This window comes from Vanacampus margaritifer, chromosome 6 (genome assembly GCF_051991255.1).
Source record: "Vanacampus margaritifer isolate UIUO_Vmar chromosome 6, RoL_Vmar_1.0, whole genome shotgun sequence".
NCBI lineage: Eukaryota > Metazoa > Chordata > Actinopteri > Syngnathiformes > Syngnathidae > Vanacampus > Vanacampus margaritifer.
The window spans coordinates 23,727,641-23,752,208 of record NC_135437.1 but is presented as its reverse complement, the minus strand read 5'-3'; the positions used below and the strand labels follow the sequence as shown (position 1 = coordinate 23,752,208).

At 38.5% G+C, this 24,568-nt stretch overlaps 1 protein-coding gene across 1 annotated transcript in view; it reads right to left on the bottom strand.

Annotated features, from left to right (window-relative positions):
• Positions 1–24,149, bottom strand: part of LOC144053910 (neural-cadherin-like) — a 151,096-nt gene extending 126,947 nt beyond the window's left edge. Inside the window, exon 1 of the mRNA XM_077568813.1 lies at positions 22,935–24,149. Within this exon, the coding sequence (XP_077424939.1) occupies positions 22,935–23,928 (994 nt within the window). The 5' untranslated portion in view covers positions 23,929–24,149. The remainder of the gene's footprint in view (positions 1–22,934) is intronic.
• Positions 24,150–24,568: the final 419 nt, after the last annotated feature.

Sequence of the window (24,568 nt, the reverse complement as noted above, 5' to 3'; positions counted from 1 at the left end):
GTGCACCAGGGAATGTGCCGTTGCTGTTGTGCAAATGCGCAGTTGTGTGCTGAACATTGGGAACGCATCGGAGTGGAGCAGCAGCAGGGGTGCAGACTCCGACAGTGTTGCTCAAACTTAAATACTGAATGCTTGCGTGAATGCGCAGCGACAAAACGCACAGGAACACGCTTTGTCCGTTGTCTGCACTCGGCTACGCAGTACACAAAACACGACGCACCCCATTTCACTTGCGTACATTGTGCTTTACATCAGCATGTGACTGATGTGTGGCTTATAGGAAATGGCAGAGGAGGAGGCGAGGATGAGCACGAGGATAAAGTCCTCATTTAGACAACTAATCCAGTGAGCAGCCTGCGCTTTGAGGACCATCATCTCCTGTCATTAGCGGCCAGTAAGATTAAACAAGATCAATGTTTATGGCCCCATGCGCACGACACAAACGTGCGATTAAAACCGCTGGATGATTCGTTCTGTTATGATCATTCATTAAAACTATGATTGTGCTTGATAATATTGAACATACTGTATGTAGGTGAGAGCAATCGACTCTAACGGCACCGAATCTACGATCATGAACAGTCGTCGGATGGACATTCTCGGTTTTTTTTTATTTCACGTACGTAATGGCAATCAGAATGATTTAAAGTCAAGTATATATATATATATATATATATAAAGTGAATAATACCAGTTCCGATACGATATACTTTTATTTTCCCCGTGGGGAACTTTTTCCTGGACTCCGTCCAGCTGCAGTTTACAGTAAAGAAAAAAACAACAGAATAGAAAGAGATAAAATTAAAATTAAATAAATAAGAAGTGCAGCAATAAGTAGAAGACTTCCCAGAAGTCTTCACAGAAGTATACATATGGTGTTCCACAGGGTTCAATTCTGGGGCTTCTGCTGTTTTTGTTATATCTGCTGCCCATTGGTTCCATCTTAAGAAAACAGCGGTGTTGAGTTGAGTGTGTCTAACTGCATTATTTGCTAAGTCAAGTTGAGCATTTCTAGTCCAGCACAACTAGCTATCCATCAAAACTAAAGTTACACTTCTTTAAGATGCATGAAGATGGGAAAGTAAGAATACAATTGTTTTTTAATTCAAGGTGAGAGCCATATTTGATGAAAAGGCCCTGTTCATTTTGTTCACCAGTAAACCTATGTCTTGAATTTGAAAAAAAAAATTAAAATTAAAAAAAATTAAAAAACTTTTTTTTTTTTTTAAATAAAAAAAAATATATATGTATGTTATTTTTTTATTTAAAAAAAGGGTTCTGTGATTGTGCATAGGAATCTGGTGTGGTTCAGTACCTCAACAAGATTAAGAACCACTGCCCTAGGTGTATGTAAACTTATGAGCACAACTGTATATATAATCTGACACACATTGTAAATATTGTGGCAAACCGAATGACTCATTTTCAACACTGAGTCTATGATTACTCAACCACAGGAGGCACTTTTTGGGACACTGCTTCTATCTAATATATGACAGATCATCAACAAAACCAAGATATGCACATGTGACCATGGAATTACTAAATTAATTTACAGTGTTGTAACAGAAAGGGCAGCAGTAATTATGAGTCAATAATGTGCAAATGAAGAAAAACCGGGCAGAGCCCAACACTTCACAGTAACTTATGTGGATTCTTTGAAAGCACGCGATTTCTTCTTCCCCTTTGCTTTGTTTCATTTCGAGTGAAAGAGCTTAAGAGGACTGCAGCAGACTCTGTCCTCAGCTCCAGGTTTTGATCGTTAATGTGGGGCAGCGGCGCGTGTCCATGTGTTTCTACGGCAAGGCTGGCAAAGCTAACGACACAGTGGCATCCTTCTCAGCTCATCATACGGCTGTACAGACCATATGGTGTGATTGGATCACAGCATTAAAGCACAACCCTGTCGAGGCGCAGCAGCAGAAAGCCACTGATGTTCACTGGGTAAGATCTGACACAAATTTGGAGCTGACTTCACGTATTAAAAAAAAAGCCACAGACATTTCGGAATCATCAGTCAGATCACAATGCAAGTGGAAGCCAACTTTGTCCACCTTCCATTTTAACAAATCTTTTCCCCTGCTCATCAAATGGACAGCTCTCGCACATGTAGCCAGGCTGCCTTTTACAAGTATCCGAATGATGAAGAACATGCTGTCTCCTAGATGTTGTTCATCAGCACTGAGAGGGCTTACATTATGTCTGCTTCAAATGCATGCGCTCGTCTAATCAGCAGTCATCTGGCTGCGAGGGAGCAGCCGAGAGTGTCTCTGTAACCCAAAATGGATGAAATTGCTGCGGCGAGATGGTCGTCATCTTCAAACACAATCCTTTTGCTTTCTTCATTTTGTCTCAGATTATCAGTCGGTGAACTTTAGAGTCGTTATCGTCTCTCAGCATGGCAGTTTTATCAGTTCAACAAAAGCTTTATCAAAGAGGAGCAATTTGCTGTCACGCAATTAGAGCACTTTTGCTATTTCTGTGCTTTCCTCTTCAGCAACATTTATAGCATATCAAATGTTACTGCGTTTAGAGCATCCTTGGTCAAAGTTCAATAGGAAAAGCTTTCAAAATGTCTCAGTCTGTGTTTAACGGTCGGCCTCTGGTCCCCTGAGAGCGCAGCACCAAGCATTCTCAAGCTCAGCTAATTGGCCCGTGTGGTACGAGAGGTTGCAAAATACAACACCAAATAGATAAATAAGCACAACATATCACAACACGGGCTTCAATTTGCCATCAGTGCATTCTGGCTGGAAGGTGGGCAGAGTGGTTGATTCATTGCAGTGCTTAAGGGTGGTCCCATCAGCTCTCGGACTCGTGCACGCCTCCCTCTCTCTTAGACTTTGTAAAGTGACAGCAACAGTCTGTCACAGCCCATTCTGTGACATACAAATTGTTGTTTAAAATGTTGTTTTGTGAGTGGAAGCAAAACAGCTCCCGGTTTAATCGATAGCGCGAAATCAATGCAGCTCCACTGGGAAATGCCACCGAAAAGCCGTGCAGCAAGTAAAGGTAAAGCAAAAGAAAAGTTGGTGTACGGGAAGAGAAAACGAAGGGTGTCGAGGGGACGTTCTATCTGTGAAAAAAACTCAATTTGCTGTGGTTGTTACATATCTTTCCAAATGAAGCAACTAACGATGCAAGAGATCAGGAAATTGAGACATAATTAAGGAATCAGTGCAACTTAAATCCTTACCTCCCTTTAAGCCCATCACATGTTGAAATTAACTAATCCACATACAAAAAATATATATATAATATATATATATATAAAATAATAATAAAATATAAAAAAGGAGAGCAATGATGACATGTCAAATCGAATGAGCTCTCCATAGAAAAAAAGAAGAAAAAAAAAAAGGAAATTAACGGAATGATATCTTGTCGGACAGGAAGAACATGTGCTCATTTGTCAAACAGGTCCAAACCAGTTTGCAAGTTTGCCAGTGAGCACCTGCCTCCTTGCTTTGCCCGTAGTTGACAATGTGTGTGATAATGAGTATCAATAATGTCGACTTGCATGTAGCCATGGGTGTCCTCAGCTGCCATACTGTATGCAGGAGCCCTTTCCGCACCTCTCCTCACCTCTCCCTCAGGATCTCACGCACACACAGAGATGTGTAATTGATTATTTGGGGCTAATGTTGAGGTCCCTGCAGCAATGAGATGAGCATCGCTCATGCAAACAGAGTGGCAGACAAACTCACTCGTTCAACATCCGCAGCATTAGCCAACTTCCAATGCTTTGTTTTACAAAAAAAATCTCATTTTCATCCTGTTTTGCTTTGACGCATTCACCACTAGGATGTGCCAAACGTATCAATAGCGACCTTATCAAGATAATTTCTATGCAGGTGTTTAGTTTCTGTTATGGTGGGAGTGCCAAAAGAGTCAAGTAGTCACACTAATTGTACCTTGCAAAAAAGTGCCAAACGTAATTGTTTCCGATAGCGTTGCCTTTTCTCAAAGAATAAAATGTGTTTCTTGTTCCGCATGATGTGAGCTGTGAGACCAAAGGCTTGAAAAAATAGTCCTGTCTAACCTCAAATCTTGCCTGCCTTAAAGCTTGTTGGGGAAAAAAATCTGTGAAATATGCTGACTCACAATCGAAGCAGTAAAAGACTCCTGCAGTCCCCAAGTACCAATATGTCGGTGCCATGCAGATCAAAGATGTTAACTTGATTTCTGTCTACAAGCCCACCTCATACAGTTAAAAAAGGTAAATAGTGTTTTGCTTTTAACTTGCTGATCATTTATAACAAGGATCGGGGAGTAACAGAATACATGTATCGCCGTTCCGTAATCAGATTACATTTTTTGAAACTTTTCCATTACAGTTACAGGAAAAAAAACATGTAATCAGATTACAGGTACATTTATTAAAAATGGGGATTACTTCGAGGGATTAAAATTTTTACGGTGAGAGAGAGTGCAAAAGAGAGCGAGAGAGAGGGCGAGTGATTGAGCGACAGAGTGAGAGAGAGCGTGTGCACACCCGCGCGAGTGGGACCGTTGCTACATGTCGGGGAGGTGGCAACGAACGAACTGACTAGACGTGCCCTCCACACGTGGGCAGTTTGAAAAAGAGGAGAAAATAGCGACTGGAATTTACTCCGAGCGAAAAGTTTGAGCTAAGAGTCCAGCAGAATGCTACGCGCTGTAGCTTCTTGCTAGCTAGCCCGCTAGCCTACAACCATAATGTGAGTTACACCTTCCAAACAAGTCTTCCTCCCACCAATTCAATATTTAAACATCATGCACAACATATACACGGCTAAACGTGTGACTGGGATAAAAGTTCCTTTTACAGTTGATGTCACACATCGTCATCCTCATTTTTATTTTGTCTTTATGAGCATGCTCAATATTGGAGTAATTCAAAAGTAATCCAGTTATATAACTTTAATATTATGGTACTTGGATTACATTACTAACTACATTTTTTAGCAGGTAACTTGTAACTGTAACAGATTACATTTAAGTAACGCTCCCAACCCTGCTTATAACTTGCTTATGTTTTTTAAAATGTTGCTAAAAAATACTGGCTGTATAGTTAATAGAGGTTATATGGTGGCAACAGTTTTGTCTTGATTGTTCCTAAGTGTTATGACTCGAGTGTTTGAGTTGGAAAAGCCATATTCACCTAATTAGTAATAAAATATCCAAGTCTATTAATGTTATTTGTAAATTAATAATATGAATAATTAATAAAAAATAATAATTAATAAAGACATTCATAATCTCAATACAAGATATGCAAATCAATTCCATCTTCCATTGTGCCATACGGGTCTCTGTCAGTTTTCAGTAAGATATAGGGGGGCCCAGATATGAAATAAATATATCCAAATATCCACTCAGTCATTAAATAACTTCATAAAATCAAACTCAAAATATGTTTACTAAGCAAAAGTCACTAAACCATATTGTACATTGGCATAATAGAGTTGTGGTAATAGACACATTATAGTTTATTTTTATTTTTATTGGAATTCTTATCAAGTCTTTTTTTTTAAATGCTCTTGGTGTATTAAGTGTATTTTATATATACCATTTTATATTTGTTTCTGTATTGAATTTGTAATCTGAATATTAAGATTATGTGTCAGGTGAGATCTTTTTTATAAACCCGGCATGGGTTTCCTGATCTCTCCTGTACATTTTAATGTTGCAACAGTTTTTTTAATATTATCTTTTTGTCTATGTGCGAAACGAAACTCATTTGCTCCCAAAGACGTATAAATGCGTTATATTTTAAATATTACCATGCTCCCAAAGACGTATTTATTTATTGTTTATTTTTATTTATTTATTTTAATGCTAGATCATACAGAAGGCTTTGATGCAGCCTTTGAACTGAAGGGAACGGTTGAAGCAATGGTAGTTATTACAAAAAAGGCTAGCGGGTGGCAGCAGAGTATAAGAGATCAACCAGGGCCATGTTACAAAAAGCTCTTTCCCCTTCTGATTATTCACAGATTTGTGAATAAAGATGAAACTTAGCTATATTTTAATGCTAATTGCTACAAAACGGAAACAGATAGAAATACATCTTTTTTTCCTTTTTCAGCTTGGTGACAGCTTCTCTTGCTTTTTAAAAGAAAATAAAATTTTTGGCTTTTTACTCATTAAAGATAAAAGATGACAATTCTGATAACACTGTGTGTAAAATTGTCAAACTTCATTAGGGGTATCAAGTTTAAAGTCTGGAATTGAAAAATAATCCGTTATACTAATAATAACATCTTTGTTCTCTGTAATAACTTCAGTAAAATTAACATCAGTTTTTTGTTGTGTTTCTTTTTAGACTCTCTTTAAGAATTGCGCATCACCAATGTATGCAAACGATTTGTGTATAAATTTAAGTACAGCTTTTTTCTGGTGATTGTTTGTTTTAGCAACGACTGACAGTATTTATGAAGCCTCGCTAGTCTAAACGCGGTATTCTGATTAATATTGCATTTGTGAAATATCAATTAAGCAGCAAAGTCCAGTTTTTTTTTTGTTCATCTTTTGTGCACCTCCTTTCATCTAAACACATCATTCTGATTTGTGTTGTGCTTGTGGAATATGAATTAAGCAGCAAATTCCACCCGTTTTTATCCATCTCAGTCGGCGGCCATTTTGACACTTTCTGTCGACTGAAAGTAACATCACAGTTGCTCAGGGCTCAGGTAATGACCAATCATAGCTCAGCTTGCAAATGTCACATGCCCAAACTCAGTAAACAGGTGAGGCGTGATTGGTCATTACCTGAACCCTGATTAACTGTGATGTCATTTTCAACAGAAAGTGACAAAATGGCTGCCCCCTGAGATGGAAACAAATGGGTGGATTTTTTTTGCTTAATTCGTATTCCACAAACATATTCATCAGAATGCTGGGGTTTAATTTGTGGGGGTGCACAACAAATCTTAGTGTGAAGAAAATGTTTGACTTGACTTGCTCTTTGAGAAAAATTCTTACTAAAGTAACATATAGTGAATGAGACGCATTCTTCTTTTTATCTTCACACATTTCCAAAGGGTATGTCAGTATTTCTCTCAACAAAGCCACAACAGATGATTGAGACAAATTTATATAGAGTAGAACACGTGCCCTTTTTTCCTGCTATACAGTACGGTATCCATTATCCTGCACTCATCTATTCTGTACATGCACACCCTATTCCTCCCCGACGCCACAGCAGTTTGTCTCTTCTGCCCTCTGAGCAATTTTAGATTATGTTTCACCAAGCTGATCTCACAACAGTCCCATACAAACACCCCCCCCCCAACCCCCACCCCCCGACTAATCGAGCTGCCCTTTCCTTATCGTCTTCTCCAGAATTCACACTCTGCCGCCATCTTTTTCGCTTTTCAACCATTTCTCATTCCCACAGGTCGGCCCACCTTTGCTTTGCGTAACCTTTTTCTGTCCTGAAGTCGTGCTCTGTAACCATGCAGTCAGCAGTTAATGTTGACCTTTTGATGCCCCGAGTAGCGCTGCCTTGTAATCACTTTACATATATTCTCTGTGGGTCGTTGCCGATGTTTGCTGTTTGGTGCTTTTTCTTTAGGCTGTAGTGAACACAGAAATTGATCGTCGCTGACTTTTTGTCATTTCAAAACAGTGTTGAATTGATTGAATTTGTTGAAGGCTCAAACTTTGAGCATCATTCAGCTTTTATTAACTGTAGGCCTACAGGTCATTGTTTTGTCTGTCATTGTGAAAATGAGTTAACTCACTGCATAATAAAACATCGCTAACAGACAAAATGGAGATGGAACTGGATGGTGTTTGCAGGAAATAATCATTTGGATGCCTGGAGCTTTAGTTGATGTTTCTTGGTATGTCTTTTTGAAAGGGAAGTCAGGTAAAAAAAAAAATTGTAACCCCTTCAGACCCACATTTTTTCTGCTGGGCAATTTTAATTGTTTGTTTTTTTTGGTGCTGATTTTGACTCTTTTTCCACAAAAAAAAATATGATTTTTTTTCTCATGTTTTTATTTGTTATAGTGTTATAGTATAAACTTACCAAGCTTATATGTAACAATTTTACCATGAACATTAGGGGTGTGCCAAAAAATCAATTCTCATAAAAATCGCGATTCTCATTTAGTACGATTCAGAATTGATTTTAAATGTCCCAAAATCGATTTTATTTAAATTATTTTATACTGTCTTGGCTTTGTCTGTGTGTGCCTTTATTTGGAGCGCTGTTCATGTTGTACCCGGTTCTGGTTTGGCCACTTAGGGGCAGTGTAGTTCCACGCATATTAATACACTGTTAAGTTGTAGCCACATTAGAGAGTAGAAGGAAAAAGTCACAATCAATTTATTCCAATAAAAGTTTGTTTTTTTTCTTAGCGTGGAGCCATTCTTTTGAATGATAAAAGTGCCGCAAGTAGCGCCCTAATTAGCATTAGCGAGTCAGACTGGAGTAGATCATTAAACCTCCTTGCACATCTATAGATTGAAGCAAAAATCATTGTCAATCAAATCATTTTGAATCAAAAAATCGTCCCTAATCGAAAATCGATTCTGAATCGAATCGCAGACCCAAAAATCGTAATTGAATCGAATCGTGACACATTCAAAGATTCCCACACCTAATGAACATCATAGGATTTGATCAGCAACCAGAAGTGTTGACATCATCCAAATTATGCATTTTATTGGTTTAGACACGCAAATATGTTATGTCCACCGCAATCATTTATGGGTCCAAAAGGGTTAAGATAATGTTGTTGTGTGCCCCTACGAATCTAAACACGGCATCCTGATTGATATTGTGTTCGTGGAATATGAATTAAGCAGCAAAATCAACCTGTTTTTATCCATCTCAATTTCCAATATCCAATTTACCACTTGCTGTTGACTGAAAATTACATCACAGTGTCTGACGGTTTAGGTAACGACCAATCACGTTATTGTTGGGCGATGAGCGCTCAGTTTGCCAATTTATTATTGTAAAGACATTTTTTGACTTGGCTTCCTCTTGAACTGTTTTGTTTGAGTCTATTTTTTCTTTCTTTTTTTCAGTGTCAATTCAACTCTTAAGTTGCAGAGGTGAGATTTCTGCCAATATTGAGGGAAGGTCAGTCAATCCATCAATGACAGACACCCATTTTGTTGATGAATAACAAATGGCGGGAATTTTTGGGGGGGGGCAAAAAATGTTGGATGTACTTCTTATGTGGGGAAGTATTGTTCATATGCAGTCGATGCTCTTCACTGCCTATTGTGTAATCCACTGATAAACTAAGAGAGGAAGAAGAAGGAGAGCAAAAAGAAGAATGTAAGAATTTATAATCTTTAATATTTGATTTGAGCTAGATAATGATGACCGAGTGATGGACAAACAGACTGCTGACATTTACTGATGGTTCTAAAAATGATAACTAAAATAATTAGTGATGATGGGCTCGCAGTTAAAATGATGTTGACGGATTAACGTATTGATGATTACAGTTTTTTTTTTTTTGTATAAACACCATTTCAACTTAATCGTACGATTGTATACCCCCGAGTGCCCACATCATTAAATTATGTAAATGCAGCTGCCTTGCCAGAGAATATGCAAGGTCCACCTAAGTCTGCTCTCCAGATCATAACCTGTATGAGTGCAACATGACGCAAATCCATCATACCTACTAATAATTTAATAACAATGAATTATTTGTAGCACTTTTTGAGACATGGTTGCAAAGTGCTCGACCAGATATAAACACTATAGCACAATAATGCAGACTTAAACAAATAATTTGTGATTCACGGCAGATTTACGAGAAAAAGGAAACATAAGTTTGAGGAGAAATTTCCTTTACTATCTTTGTGAACTGTTGTTGCTTGTTAGAGGTGTGCAAAAAAAATTGATTTTAAATGTCCCAAAATCAATTTTATTTCAATTATTTGATACTGTCTTGCCCTTGTTTGTGTGTGCCTTTATTAGGAGCACTGCTCATGTTGTACACGATTTGGCCACTTGGGGGCAGTGTGGTTTCACATGCTCTGATGCACTGTTAAGTTGTAGCCACAAAGAAGCAAAAAGTCATGATCAAGTTATTCCAATATATATATATTTTTTTGCAGTGTAGGAAGAGCATATGTCGATCACTAATGTTAAGATGCTTCTCTGTATACATTCCTGAAGCGTTTTGTATGAATAGTCGTTCTTTTGAGTGATAAAAGTACCACGAGTAGCGCGCTAATTAGCATTAGCGAGTCAGACTGGAGTAGATCATGACGATTCCTTGCATATCTATAAATTGAAGCCGAAATCATTGTCAAGCAAGTCATTTTGAATCTAAAATCGAATCGCAGCCCTTACTATCGCTAAAAAAACAATTCTTGTTAACTGGAAAAATAAACAAACCCTGAATATCGACCAATGGTCTAACCTCCTCATAAATCACATTTTAATGGAAAAAATATCTGCCTCAAATAAAAACCAAATATCAAAATTTATAGAAACATGGTCTACGTATATAGAATTTTTTAACCTAATTCTGGTTACTTAATTCTGTCTGTTAGCGAGAGCCACTACATCGTGATAACTTACATTGATGTTTCTGCATTTGGCAATTTATTATTATATTATATTATTAGTATGGGATTTTTTTTAATGGGCTTTAGGTGAACTGATGAATACACACACACTCGCACGCATGCATGCACGCACACACACACGCACGTACACATACTCACCCACATACAAAAAAAAAAATATATATATATATATATATATATGTGTGTATATGTATATATATGTATATATATTTAAAAAAATAATAATAATAAAAATAAAAAATAAACATTTATTAAATTTTTTTAATTTATTTGTTTTTTTTTAAAAAAGGAGAGCAATGATGATGTCAAATCGAATGAACAATACTGAGCTCTCCTGGAAAAAAAAAAATTGAATCGCAGGCCCAAAAATCGGAATCAAATCGAATTGTGAGACCAGCCCTAATATATATATATATATATATATATATATATATATATATATATATATATATATATATATATAAAATATCTCCTAATATATATATATATAAATATAAACAACAAACATTTGCAGAGTAACATGTCCAGTATGCCATGTTCTTATGTGAGCAGGAGAAGCAGTGCATAACACAAAAGGGGACGAGAGCCATCCAGTGCTACCGGCATGTGTATTAGTGAATTAACACGGTCACACATGATATTAGTCACCTCGTGTCAGAAGTTGCTGTGCCAGCACAATGAGGGCGGACCGAGCCAGTCAAGCGGACGCCACCCATGCCAACAGACCCAGCGTGGTCAGGGCAAGATGCTTAACTCCGACTTGTGCCTGATGTCATCAGTACATGAATGAAGAGACAGTGTAAAAACTCAACGATTACATTGAAGATTGAAAAGGTCTACACAACCGAATGCGCATTTACCATTTTCTTTCGTATGTAGTACTATTATTTGTTTGGTAGTGGATAGTGATAGTAAATGTATGTTGTGTGATATTTGTAGGATAGTATGTTTTTTTGTTGTTGCATTTTTTGTTCTCTTACCTCAATTAGTTTATTTTTCTCATCCAGCTACAAAATAAAATGCACAATGTCTGACGTGTATTTTACCATTTTATGTTGTGTTGAATCAAAATAAAACATTCACCTTTACTTTGAAAAACAATAAACAAAATGTTTGCCTATTTGCTGATATGTAACGGACCAAACGATGAACTGAAGCATCAATAATTTGTGTTTTTTTCTCTCGATTCAATTAATCAACAAAATCATCAAGAGATTAAGCGATTATTATAATAATTGTTAGTCAGTCAGCCCTAAATTCAATTATAAATACAGAATTGCACTAAAACAAATCTTGGGATAGTGATCCTCTCTCAATAACAGCAATTAAATCAAATCTGTTACTCGATATATAAACCGACCGATTTTAACCTAAAATAACAGAAAGGCCTGATGTGTGTTAAACTAAACTAAACTAATAAAATAAAATGTACAAATTATTCACCGTATAAACACAAGCAACCACGCTCACAATTCCACAAGAAAATCCCAAGTACATCATTTCAACTAAATTCAATACATGAAGTCACATTTTATGTAATTGTATTTTATTGTCTTCTCTTCGTTTCATTTCCCATCGCAGGGTTACGGTGCAAATAATGGGTGAGGGTGAGAAGAAAACTGGATTAAAGAAAGCATGATGCATGCTAGCAATCAGATAGGAAGTGAGCGTATAAAATGAAGAGAGGCAGTACAGAAGACTAAGTTGATCTACAGTTACGACCCCTCCATTTTTGGGTTACATTCATTCCAACCACCCCCAACAATAAGTGAAAAAAATATATATATATATGAATACCCTATTTTTAATGAACGGAATCACGTGGGCACACCTGCCCATCATCATCATTAGTTACGATATGCTGTACTGGAAAGAGGGGAGCTAGTCGCCACGCCATCATTTTGTTTCCTCTTTATTTTTCGCCCGTTTATGATTGTGTGCTTTTTCTTCTTTGCCACGTTCGCATATTCTCTAGTATTATTTTTTTCTCTTTTTTCTCTTTTTCATATTTACCCTTGAATAGGTTGGTTTCTGTCTCCTTGTAATTTTTTCCATCTTGCTCATGTTGTATGTGCTCCTTGGGTTAAGTAAGTTGGTTGGCTGCTCTATTTTGAGTCGGGGGTCCATCTCAGTGGTCTCGAACTCGTCGACCAAAAATACACGATTTTTTGCCGTATCCTTGTTTTGTTTTGCGTTGAGCTCAGGGGCACACCGACATGTTTTGAATGCAAAGAAAAAGTTGCAGTGCTCAAGAAATCCGATGTCATTACTCAACTAGACGTGGGGGAGGAGTATGCAAAATGTTGTTCATGTTTTGCAGAACCACTCATGTTCTGAACTGTTATCAATAAAGATTGAAAAGGTTGGATGAGTTGTTTTGTTTCGTTTGTCAATACTTGAAGCACTTTTGTTGCATTTAAACACATCTAATTATCATCTAAAATTGAGAGGGAGAGAGAGGGAGAGAGAGAGAGAGAGAGAGAGAGAGAGACAGAATGTTTTTTTGTTGTTGAATGAAACGGTCAAAGAAAAGATTCCCAACCAGCACAAATCTGAAGTGACCCCTCTCTAGATCCGCACAATCCTTCAGTGGAAGAACTGTACAGGACTCCCCTCACTCCCTCGCCTCCAAACAGCACTAAACTGTCATATTTATTTTCAGTCTTGTTTAGTCCCTGTCATGTTTAGCCTCTGTTTTCCTTGTGTGTTCCCCTTGTCGTGTCATTTCCTGTTTTATTGTGAAAAGTCTGACTCCTCTCGTTTCTGGTCACTTGCCCTTCCTTGTGTGGTGTCTGTGTCAACCCTGATCCCTGATTGTGTCCACCTTTCCCCATTACCCTCATGTGTCATCCAATCAGTGCCCTCAGCCAGGTGTGTCTTGTTATGTCATTAGTGTTGGTGTATTTAGTCGGTTGTCTCCCCCCTGTCTGTGTCGGTTCATTATTGCCACTGTCGTAAGTCTTTCGCCACGTCACGCTGACCTTTTTGCCTTATCAGGATCCATGTCATGTTGTTAGTCTCGCCTTAGTTGTTTTGTCATGTTTAGCTTCATGTTTTGTTAGTTCAGTTTATTTTGAAGTTAGATTTTTTTGATTAGAAATTAAAACCTCTTTTTGGACTGCACCTCCGCCTCCTTGCTCTGCCTTCCCGCATCTGGGTCCTAAAGCCCCCAGCTTACTGACATAAACCTGGTTGTGGTGAGTCATGGCCTACTTCCATTGCTTTTACCTGCTTTTCTCACATTGCAGAGGCAGTGGCGGAAAACTATCATACTCCCCCTGGATTTGTGGTGTAGTGATGTTGCCGTTTAGAAGGCAAACATGTCCACCAAGTTAACAGGGGATGTTGGGGGAAAAAAAAGTCAGCATAGTGTCAACAAGGCAGTGTGAAAAATAAAATACATAACATGGCACTCTGTGTGATCTGAATTGAAGTGTCAGCTGTTCAGCGGAACAAGGAACGTAGCTGTTACAACGGAAGAACTCATGTAACAAATTATTCATTAAAGAATAAACACTTTTAATATAAACGATTAATGTACCGGTAATAAAAGAATGATTGTGCTTTCAATTTGCTACACTGCTGTATGTGTTTTGTAATTTTAACTCATTCACTGCCATTGACGGCTTTAGACGTCAAAAAATCATTTGAACTATTTCTATTAGTTAAAAATTTTTTTCCACTTTTGTTAACCAGAGTATGAAAACCTAGAAAAATTTTTTTAGAACAGATATAAAATGTGTGATTAATCATGAGTTAATTATTGAAGTCATGCGATTAATTACAATTAAACCTAAAAACTTAACCAATTAATTGTAATTAATCACATGACTTCAATAGTTAACGCACGATTAATCACACATTTTATATCTGGTCTAAATGTACACAAAAAAAAAAATTCCCTAGGTTTTCATACTCTTGTTAGCAAAAGTACTTTGGTTACCATAGTGCTTGTATTTGAGCTCATCAGATTATGCAACTCCACCTAAGTGACCAGTGTAAGTGTGTATACAGCTAAGTGCATTTTAATAAGTAATTACTGATTGAAAAGGTAATGACTTTTATGTCCATATTTATTTCTTTTTAAATCCTCTGTGTAGTCAAGCAGCAAGCAAATCTAATGGACACTCGACAAATTGCAATTGGACAATTTGTTTCGTTTTTGTCCACACATAAAAACATTTAAAAAGTGGCATAATGAATCCTGCTCTTGTGATAAGTAGGTAACATCTGTATTTTTTTTCCCTGGTATATTGCCTTCAAAGAGAGGCAACGACTGGTTTAATCATTTGTACTCACTATAAGGGATCGATAAGACATAAAACTGCAGTATGTGAATGGGTCGAGGTGATGAGAAAATGCCAGCGATACATGACTAATGCATCAGTAGCAGTGACAAAACTCTTATTCTTATCACATTCTGGGGAAACAGGATTTGCGTATGTACAGGTTGGTAAATGAGAAATATTTTCCTGGTTAAAATATGTGCTTATAGCTCCACTTTGTTTCAGTAACTGCCAAAATATCACGTTATTCTTTGTGTGATAAGTCAAGAGAAGACTAAGTGTAAGTTGATGAATGATGTTTCTATAGAGTCATAGGGCTGAAGAAAGAATGGATGTCATTGATGATGCATCCTTCCCATAGCACCTTATCTGTGCTGTGCCAGAACACAGCAAACATATCAGCCTTTGAAAAACACACAAGGAGCTCTATCACTAAGTCTGCATGGAGGCCATGCATAAATATTGAAGGGATCTCATTGAGCCATTTTAAACAGTAAGATTATAATATTTTGTCTATAATTAATGTAAGAACTTATTATTTTTCATGAACAATTAATACCATGAAAAACGAATTTTTCCACTTGCCGTCGACTGAAGATGGCATCACCTGGTGCTGAGGAAATAGGTAACGACCAATCATGGTTCAGTCACGACGAGTCACCACCTATTTCCTCAACACAGGTGATGTCATCTTCAGTCGACAGCAAGTGGAAAATGTGTTTTTAAAGGTATTCATTGTGCTTGAAAAACAATGAATTTATCGAATTAATTATGGACAAATTATTAGATTTTTACCACTAAAAAAATCTATGAGTCAAGTATCCCTTTAGAGAAGAGCGGTTTGCGCCATTATGGGCGTCAACACACAACCCACTCCATCTTATTCCCTTTAACTCGTTCTCTGCCATTGACGGCTATAGACATCCAAAATTCATTTGAACTATTTCTATTAGTTTAACATTTTTTTTATACTTTTGTTAACAAGAGTATGAAAACCTAGATTTTTTTTTTTTATTGTACTATCAAAACAGATATAAAAAGTGGGATTAATCGTTAGTTAACTAATTATTAATTAATTGTGAGTTAACTAGTGAAGTCATGCGATTAATTACGATTAAAAAAAATGTAGTCGCCTGACGCGACTTAAAGATTATTAAAAATTCGGGGCGTCAGGCGACTAAATTTTTTTAATCGGAATTAATTGCATGACTTCACTAGTTAACTCACAATTAATCACAAATGTTATATATGTTCTAAATGTATAATAACAAATATATAGGTTTTCATACTCTTGTTAACAAAAGTAGAAAAAAATGTTAAACTAATAGAAATAGTTCAAATGATTTTTTGACGTCTATAGCCGTCAATGGCAGTGAATGAGTTAAACGTGGCGCTCTCCCATGTAGCATGGGAAAAAATACACAACAATCGTGACTGGAGCATTGTCACTGCGTGTGGCTGATTTGGCCTGCTGTTATATTTACGAATGAAATGCGATCACATCCACACATGTATCCGCATGGCTCAGAATCTGTGGCCCGATTAAATTCACCAAAATCACTTTGCTGCAACACTAGTAGTATTCCAAGCCGACCTAGCTTTGGACAGACTTTCTATCGCCAAATTGCCATTCCACCGGGCGACAATGGAACGCCCAGCATGGCACAGAGCGGTCTGCCAAAGAACCAAGAAGAAGAAAATAAGCGTACCACAACATTTCTGCATGCCGCATCTATTAATATAGAGCCCAAGCTCTGGAAATCTCCATTTAATGACAACTTTATGAGCAATCACCTGGATTATCCAAATTGTTTTGATTCTAAACAGCCGCCATGCATGCATTTTTCTTGAACCATTCATACACGAAGCCGGTTTAACATTATCCAGAAGCAGCTATTGTCATGCATGTTAGAAAGCATTATTGAAATAACTCTAATACACTAATAGTGATGCTGTGGGCAATAAAAATGGTAATGAAAAGGATCTGACTCTGGAATGTCATCAACAGTAATAGCGCATGTTAAAATGACATATTTGCTATATGGGAATATTGTGGACTGAATGTAAAAGGAAACAACAATAACTCCCTCCTTTCTGAGCCCTGGCTCGTTACATTTTGGACTATTTGTAAGGTCAGCACGCAGGAAGTGTTACTCGACTTGAATATTCTTCAAATTGATGGCAAAGCTTTCTGTTTGGCATTCAGCACGTGACTTGGATTTTGAACGTGCGCGAGTTCAGCAGACGATGCCACGCATGGGACCTTGTTAGAACAGACTTCTTCGGTCAGTTGACCAAATGAAACAGCATTTAGTCATGCGGGGGAAGGTGCATAGCTGCAAAACATCCGTCCATGGTGCATACCGTATTTTTCCGACCATGCTTTAATTTTCTAAAAAAAATCAACAGTGTGCTTTGTAATGTGGTGCGGCTTATGTATGGATGCATGTCGGTTTGAATCCAAATCCCTTCCTTTTGTGTCCGCGTTTTCATTCTCATCTGCATCTAATCGCTAAACTACTTCCTGCTTCCATGTCAAAGAATCATGCCTGGGAAATGTCCAATGTCTAGCCTATTGCTGCGGTCACACAAACGTAAGCTGAGTGTTTCTGACCGCGTTTCCAATGTTACAATGTGGGACCGACGAGAGGTTAAAAGACAAAGCCATCTTCCAATAGCTGCTGTAACTAGGGTTGCCAATTACCTTTTTTAATAGCTATTTTTTGTAGGTGAAACCATTTTTTGTGTCAGTAAGGTGGGGCTTTAGGACCCAGATGCGGGAAGGCAGAGCAAGGAGGCCGAGGTGTCGTCCAAGAAAAAAGGTTTTAATTTCTAATCAAAAAAGATATTTTCAAAGTACAAAATAAATTGAACTAACAAAACATGAATCTAAACATGGCTAAACAACTTAGGCAAATCTAACAGCATGACATGGTTCCTGACAAGGCAAAAAAGGACAGCGTGACGTGGAGAAAGACTTACAACAACAGCAACAATGAACCGACACAGACAGGGGGGAGACAACCGACTAAATACACCAACACTAATGACATAACAAGACACACCTGGCTGAGGGCACTGATTGGATGACACATGAGGGTAATGGGGAAAGGTGGACACAATCAGGGATCAGGGTTGACAAAGACACCAAACAAGGAAGAGCAAGTGACCTGAAACGAGAGGAGTCAGACTTTTCGCAATAAAACAGGAAATGACAAGACAAGGGGAAAACACAAGGAAAACAGAAGCTAGACATGACAGGGAGTAAACAAGACTGAAAATAAACATGACATTTTGACTATTTAAACCTGAATTGAATAGGATGCATGTTTCTTTCAGGTTCTGACCAAAACAAAGACATCAGAACATATCACTCCATTCCTCAATGCTTTACACAGGCTCCCAGTCTGCTGTAGAATACATTTCAAAATTCTGCTACTTGTCTATAAATCAATGAATGGTTTGGGTCCTGAATATACTCAAGAAATGCTGATTGAATACAAACCCAGCAGGGCTCTGAGATCTACAGACTTCAGGGTCAATTAGTGGAACCCAGAGTTCAAAGTAAACACGGTGAAGCGGCATTTAGCTGTTATGCTGCAACAAATGGAATAAACATTGCCAACAGAAGTGAAGTCAGACCCGAGTGTAAATGCTTTTAAATCCAGGTTAAAAATGTTGCTTTTTTCCCCTATTCTCTTGATTAAGGTATTTTAAACATATTTAAATCATGTTTTTTTCTTTGTAATTATCTTAGAAAATGTCTTTACTCTTTACTTCACTTATTTTGTAAGCTATTTTTGTTTTCTCTGCTTTGCGTCTGAATGTTGTTAACTTCTGTGTTGCTTTCCTTGTATAAAGCACATTGAGTTGCCTTGTGTATGAATAGAAATAAACTTTACCTGCCTTGCCTGTTAAAGTGAGACAAAATACTTGTAGTAAGGCATTCTTTAACTCATTCACTGCCATTGGCGGCTATAGACATAAAAAATTCATTAGAACTATTTCTATTAGTTTAACATTTGTTCTACTTTTGTTAACGAGTATGAAAACCTTTTTTTTTAATTGTACATTTAGAACAGATATCAAATTTGTGATTAATTGTGACTAGTGAAGTCATGCGATTAATTACAATTTAAAAAAAAAAAATTATTGCCTGACGGCCCGAATTTTTAACAATCTTTAAGTCAGGCGATTAAAATTTTTAATTGTAATTAATCGCATGACTTCAATAGTTAACTCATGATTAATCACACATTTTATATCTGTATTTTTATTATTTTTATTTTAGGTTTTCATACGCTTGTTAACAAAAGTGGAAAAAAATTTAACTAATAGAAATAGTTCAAATGAATTTTTGACGTCTCTAGCCGTCAATGGCAGTGAATGAGTTAATAATAAAAACTATGTAATGATGACATGAGACCATTTAAACACTAGCATTACACTGAGACCCGACTCCTACATATTTGGACCAAACCGTGGACATATTTTTAATATGTAGAAGTTCAACAATTTTTTTGCCATGCGTTTTGAAATTGTTGAACAAATTCCAAAAATAATACTATCACAATGGCAGCAAAGATCACATCTAAAGCCAGAAGGGAACAACTGCTTCAATCAAACATCCGTATGCAAGGATTTGGGAGGAGACATGCGGAAGCAAAAGCCTCTCCTCCCAGACAACCATCAGGATTCTGTGAGGATAGCTGTAGCAAGCATAAAGGACATGCCAGGCCTTTGATCAGGAAGGGAGAGTTACCTGGGTGGGAGAGATCAAATGCAGGAAGCTATTTGAGTGTCTCTCGGGCTAAAGCGGCTTATTTCGCCTTTGCATCTGTGACAAGATATTGTCAGAAATCCACCTAGTTTTTCTTCCCCCACCAAAATCTCCAGACACCAGTATGCAAAAAAGGGACTCAATCAAGTATGCAATTATAATCCGGCACACGCTGCGCAATGAAACAGCAGCAGGCAATTCAAATGAAAGCAAGGTACGATGTTTCTTGCAACGCGCATTACATTGTCTTGTTGCCTTTTTCTCCTTTCTTCTCAACATCACCTGCTGCAAACATGCAAAAGAAAAGCTACATGAACAACACGTGAGCCCCACCTTTCCCGCCACTAATTTGAGGGGTTGTCAGACTGTGGCAGTGCGATTTCAAATCCCTCAGCCTAGAGAGTGAACGAGAGGAGGATTAGAGGGGTAATGCCGGTAGATGAGAGCAGTAGGGCCACAGTGGTTTGCCACTCTGCAAGGATTAGCTCCCAAAACTACTTCACAGTCACCAAGTCTGTCAATCAAGCACATAATTCAGGCAGTCCACCAAAGACTCTGAAGCATAAAAAATAAAAAATCTGCATTCAACAAATGGATGTATGACTTCATTGAAATGTGAGGGAAAAACTACCCTGCTCATTATGCTCAATTTGTAATTTTGCTCACTTACAAAGAAATGTATTGTTCAGATCAGTCTGTATGTGTAGCTATATCAAAAATCCATAACAAAAAAAACATAATATCAAAGTTCTAAAGTACATTATAGAGTTCTTGATCCCCCCCCCCCAATTTAGCCGTAATTCTGACTCCTGCAGATTGTCAGGCGCTCACGTGGCAGCTGTGCACAATAAAGTAATTTACTCCTGATCTCAACCCGTCACGTGTATAAAGCACACCTGCTCCATTTCTTACATTCCAATACTAGAAAGACCTTCACAAGACTGTAATAGGGTCTCAAAGCTATCTGCAAAAGGATTGGTGAGACGGTAACAACTAATTGTGCCATCACTTGAAAAGTTGAAACAAGACAGAAAATGACCATGGATTGGCCTCAGTCTGGATCTCCATGCAAAAAACTTGCCTTGAGATTTGGGAATGATCACAAGAAAATTGATCCGTAACAGAGTGAAATTCTGCATGTGGCCACAAAGCCCACCTGTTTAGGAAGACAATGTACACACCTGACTCACGTTTGCCGGTGAACATCCAAATGACTCGGAGAAGAATTGTGAGAAAATGCTGTGGTCAGATGAAACCAAAGTTGAGCTGTTTGGCATCAATCAGTCGTGCTGTGTTTGGCGGATGGCAAAATCTGTGTATGACCCAAATATCAGCATCCCCACTGTCAAACATTTGCAGGTGGAAATATGTTTTGGGTCTATTTCTGCAAAGAGCGACTTATCTCATGGAAGCGACCATTGAACGGAGCCATGTGCTGTAAAATATTGCATGAAAATCTCATTTCCTGGGTGGTGACTGAGGCCTCCGGCTTGACAATTACCAAAAAATATGCAACAAAAGAGTGGTCGAGAAGTAAAATATTGAGGTCATGGGGTGGCCTCGTCAACATCCAGCTCTAAAGCCAATAGAAAACTTGTGGGGGGAGCTGAATGTTCTACTTTGCAAATGGTAGCAGAGAAACTTGAAGGGATTGGAGAGATTCTTTAAAGACCATCGACAAGAAACTTCTCATTACTGCTTGCTAACAAGGGTGCTCCTTCACCACCTACCAGCTTATGTTGTGCTTGGACACCAAATACTTACTCCACTCAATAAAATGCACATTTTATAACTTTTGATATTATTTTTTTTTTATGTAACATGTATTACCATACAACCATATAATGAGAAACTCTTAATTCCTTTGAACTGAGCAAATGTATTCTGCAGAAATCAAAAAGCATTTCCCCTATTGTACGTATATACCTTAATTGGCCTAAAAGTTATTTACATCTGCAGAATCTAATGAGATCCAATACAAAGGCTGTAAGGGGAGAAACTGCATTAAAAATGTAATAATGCTTAGCTTTTTCGCCACAGGGGAAAAAAAAAAAAAGCTTTTTATCTACTGTAATTGTTTTAAGTTTTATTTTATTTTTTAATGTTTCTTGCTCTATACTTGTGCATGTGCATTGATAATCAAGATCCATTCATGGGGTCAACTATTGGGCCAATCCCAGCTAACTTTGGCCAAGAGGAGGACTAGTCACATTAGAAAACTTTCTGAGTGTGAATAATGATACAACAAATTTTTTATTCCACTTTTAAATTCAGGAAGTGTAGTTTTTTTTTATTTTCAGTGAGCTTTTGCTTCACCATTTTAAAAAGAATTAAGGAATCTCATTCAATTCATCTTTTCATACCTGCAGAATATTTGAGATGACTCACTGGACTTCTTTGAGAAGTAAGAAGAAAACTCAAACCCATTTTTTTATTTCTGTTCAACAATCCAAATATATAGCCTAACTATAGTTTTCCCTTTTAATAAAGAAATTAATGAGCGTTAGTGTGCATCTTTGTGTGTGTTTATAAACACACAAATTTACACTCTCATAAATACACGCGTGGTAATTTGTGGGTGTTAAAATTGGTTGGAAAGGGACATCCTGCAATGCTACACCACCCGTCACCACGTGGTGATCACATGAGTAGCCTATTCTAAAAATAGTTAGTGACAGGACATTGTGATTTCCTAGGAATGTCGTAGAAATGGCTATTTTAAAATGTAAACATGCAGTGAGCTGTATAGGAGAAAAAAAAGTCTTGCATACTGTTATTTATGTTTACTATACCTTCTAGTTAAATCATTGCTGACAATTATTGTATATTGTAATTATTGTGATTTCTTACTATTGTTTGTTATGATCTCTTCGTGTATGAAAAGTGCTTTATAAATCAAATTTGATTTGATTTGAAAAGACAACAAAGTCAGAAAGAGATTCAAACCAGTCAGACCTGTGCGTAACGTAAACATGATACCCTATATGACAGTGTTAGTCAAATGAGCATTACTATATTTATAAAGCGCAAACATTTGTTTGATGCTATTCTTGAATTGGATCTCATTGAGACCTGTGGGTGAACAGCTGCAGCCAATGAGGGTCTATAAGGCACACCTGTGGAATAAGACCTTGCTGCATTGATGTGATGGGCATGGCAAATATTTTGTCAATTTATGCATGATGCATACAATGTGGTACATTTCATGAATGGGCTACAGGAAATCATCCGGCAGGACCACAATAATTATAAAAAAAAAAAATCTCCCAAAGAGATGGGGTGCATGATAGTGGGGATGTATTGCAATATTAGCATACCTCGTTTGTCCTGAATCTTAACAGTGAGCTCCACAAAAGGTTCTGACTCCCGATCCAGCTTCCTGATGATGGTGATATCTCCACTATCGTGACCCACCGACACAGGGGAGCTCTGTGAATCCGGGTAGATGAGCTCAAAGCTGGCTGACTGGAACCTGTTAGGACTCAGACTCGTTATGACCGAGCCGATGCTGGCATCTTCAGACACGTTGAGGGAGACTAAGGCCGCCGGGTAAAGTGACGCCCTCGGTGCGCGCCTGGCCCTTTCTCGAACCGCGTTCTCCAGCCACCTGCGCGGGGAAAAGGTGATCACCAGGCATTTGCTGCTCAGTGGTGGCCATCCGTGATCTGTGGCAAAAACAGAGACTTCAACTGCGGATTTGAGCCCCAGAATGGAGTCAAGCAGTAAAACTTCACCCGTCTTGGGGACGACATAGAAAGTGCCATTTTTGGGCAGTGAAGTGTATGTCAAGTCTGCGTTCTTGCCGCTGTCTGCATCAGCAGCTTTCAGCCTGTAAACAACACTTCGAATAGCTGTGGTGTCGTCTAAAGTTAAGTGCACGTCTTCCGGTTGACAAAAAGTCGGCTCGTGGTCGTTTGTGTCCAAAACGTTCACTTTTACCGAAGCTACATCCACAAGCACAGAGCCTGGTGCGCAGGTGTGGCAACAGAAGGCGACTCTCAAGAGGTATTCTGAGCGCACCTCCCGGTCCAGGACCCGGGAAGTTTTCAACAATATATTCCCCCGCTTGTGGTGGGCGAAAGCGCGGAAATCCTGGCTGCCGTTGCCGTACACTTTCACATGCATTCCCGGCGTTGGGCACCATTTTTGCGCGTTGATGCGCCTCGACGGGATGCTCAGTCCGTTCACTTTGGAAGCCGCGGGTGAGTTCTCAAAAATATGTCCGTGGAAAAAAGGCAGCCGCTCCGGTATTTCGTGTCCAACTGCCGTCGTCAAAAAACAACACAGGAGCATGAAAACAACCCAAATCATGTTGGTGGCAAGTTATATAAAAGCTGCCTCCAAGAGATTCAGTGCGTGGACAGAAAATTAAGAAAAGAAAAAAGCTCTCCCCACATATTTAGATATCATCCTTCCAGGAGACACCTTGAACCTCAAGCTTTTGCATGCTGAGGGCTTCGTGTGTTGGCCCCACGCTTGCACGGCGCTGTGCAGACGGTCCACGGCGCTGCAGGCTGTTGGCTGTGCTCACATACAGCTTTCAGAACCCACAGCGCCGGACAGCGCCAAGCGGTGGGGGGGGGGGGGGGGGAGGAGAAGGAGGAGGTGGGAGGGGGCTACAAGAAAGGGGTGGGGGAGCGTGCTGGTGGAGAGATGGAGCTGCTCCTCATGCGTGCCCCACCCTGCGTGAGTGTCAACAGCCCCATTCTCCTCCCAAGTGCACATGGTGGGGGAAGCCTCGCCGTGCACTCGTGTCACAAATCCACCCTGAGATTAAAATGTTCTCGACAGAGGGAAAATCACTCAGACTTTCACAGATGAGCAAGTCGAGCAAACACATATGCTCTTGTAAAGCGCAGACTGGACTTCCAACACTGCCCTAAATTTGCTTCGTTGCTCCTTGCTCTAGAGTAGTCTCTATTAAATCTCTTGAACATACAGTAATTATTGT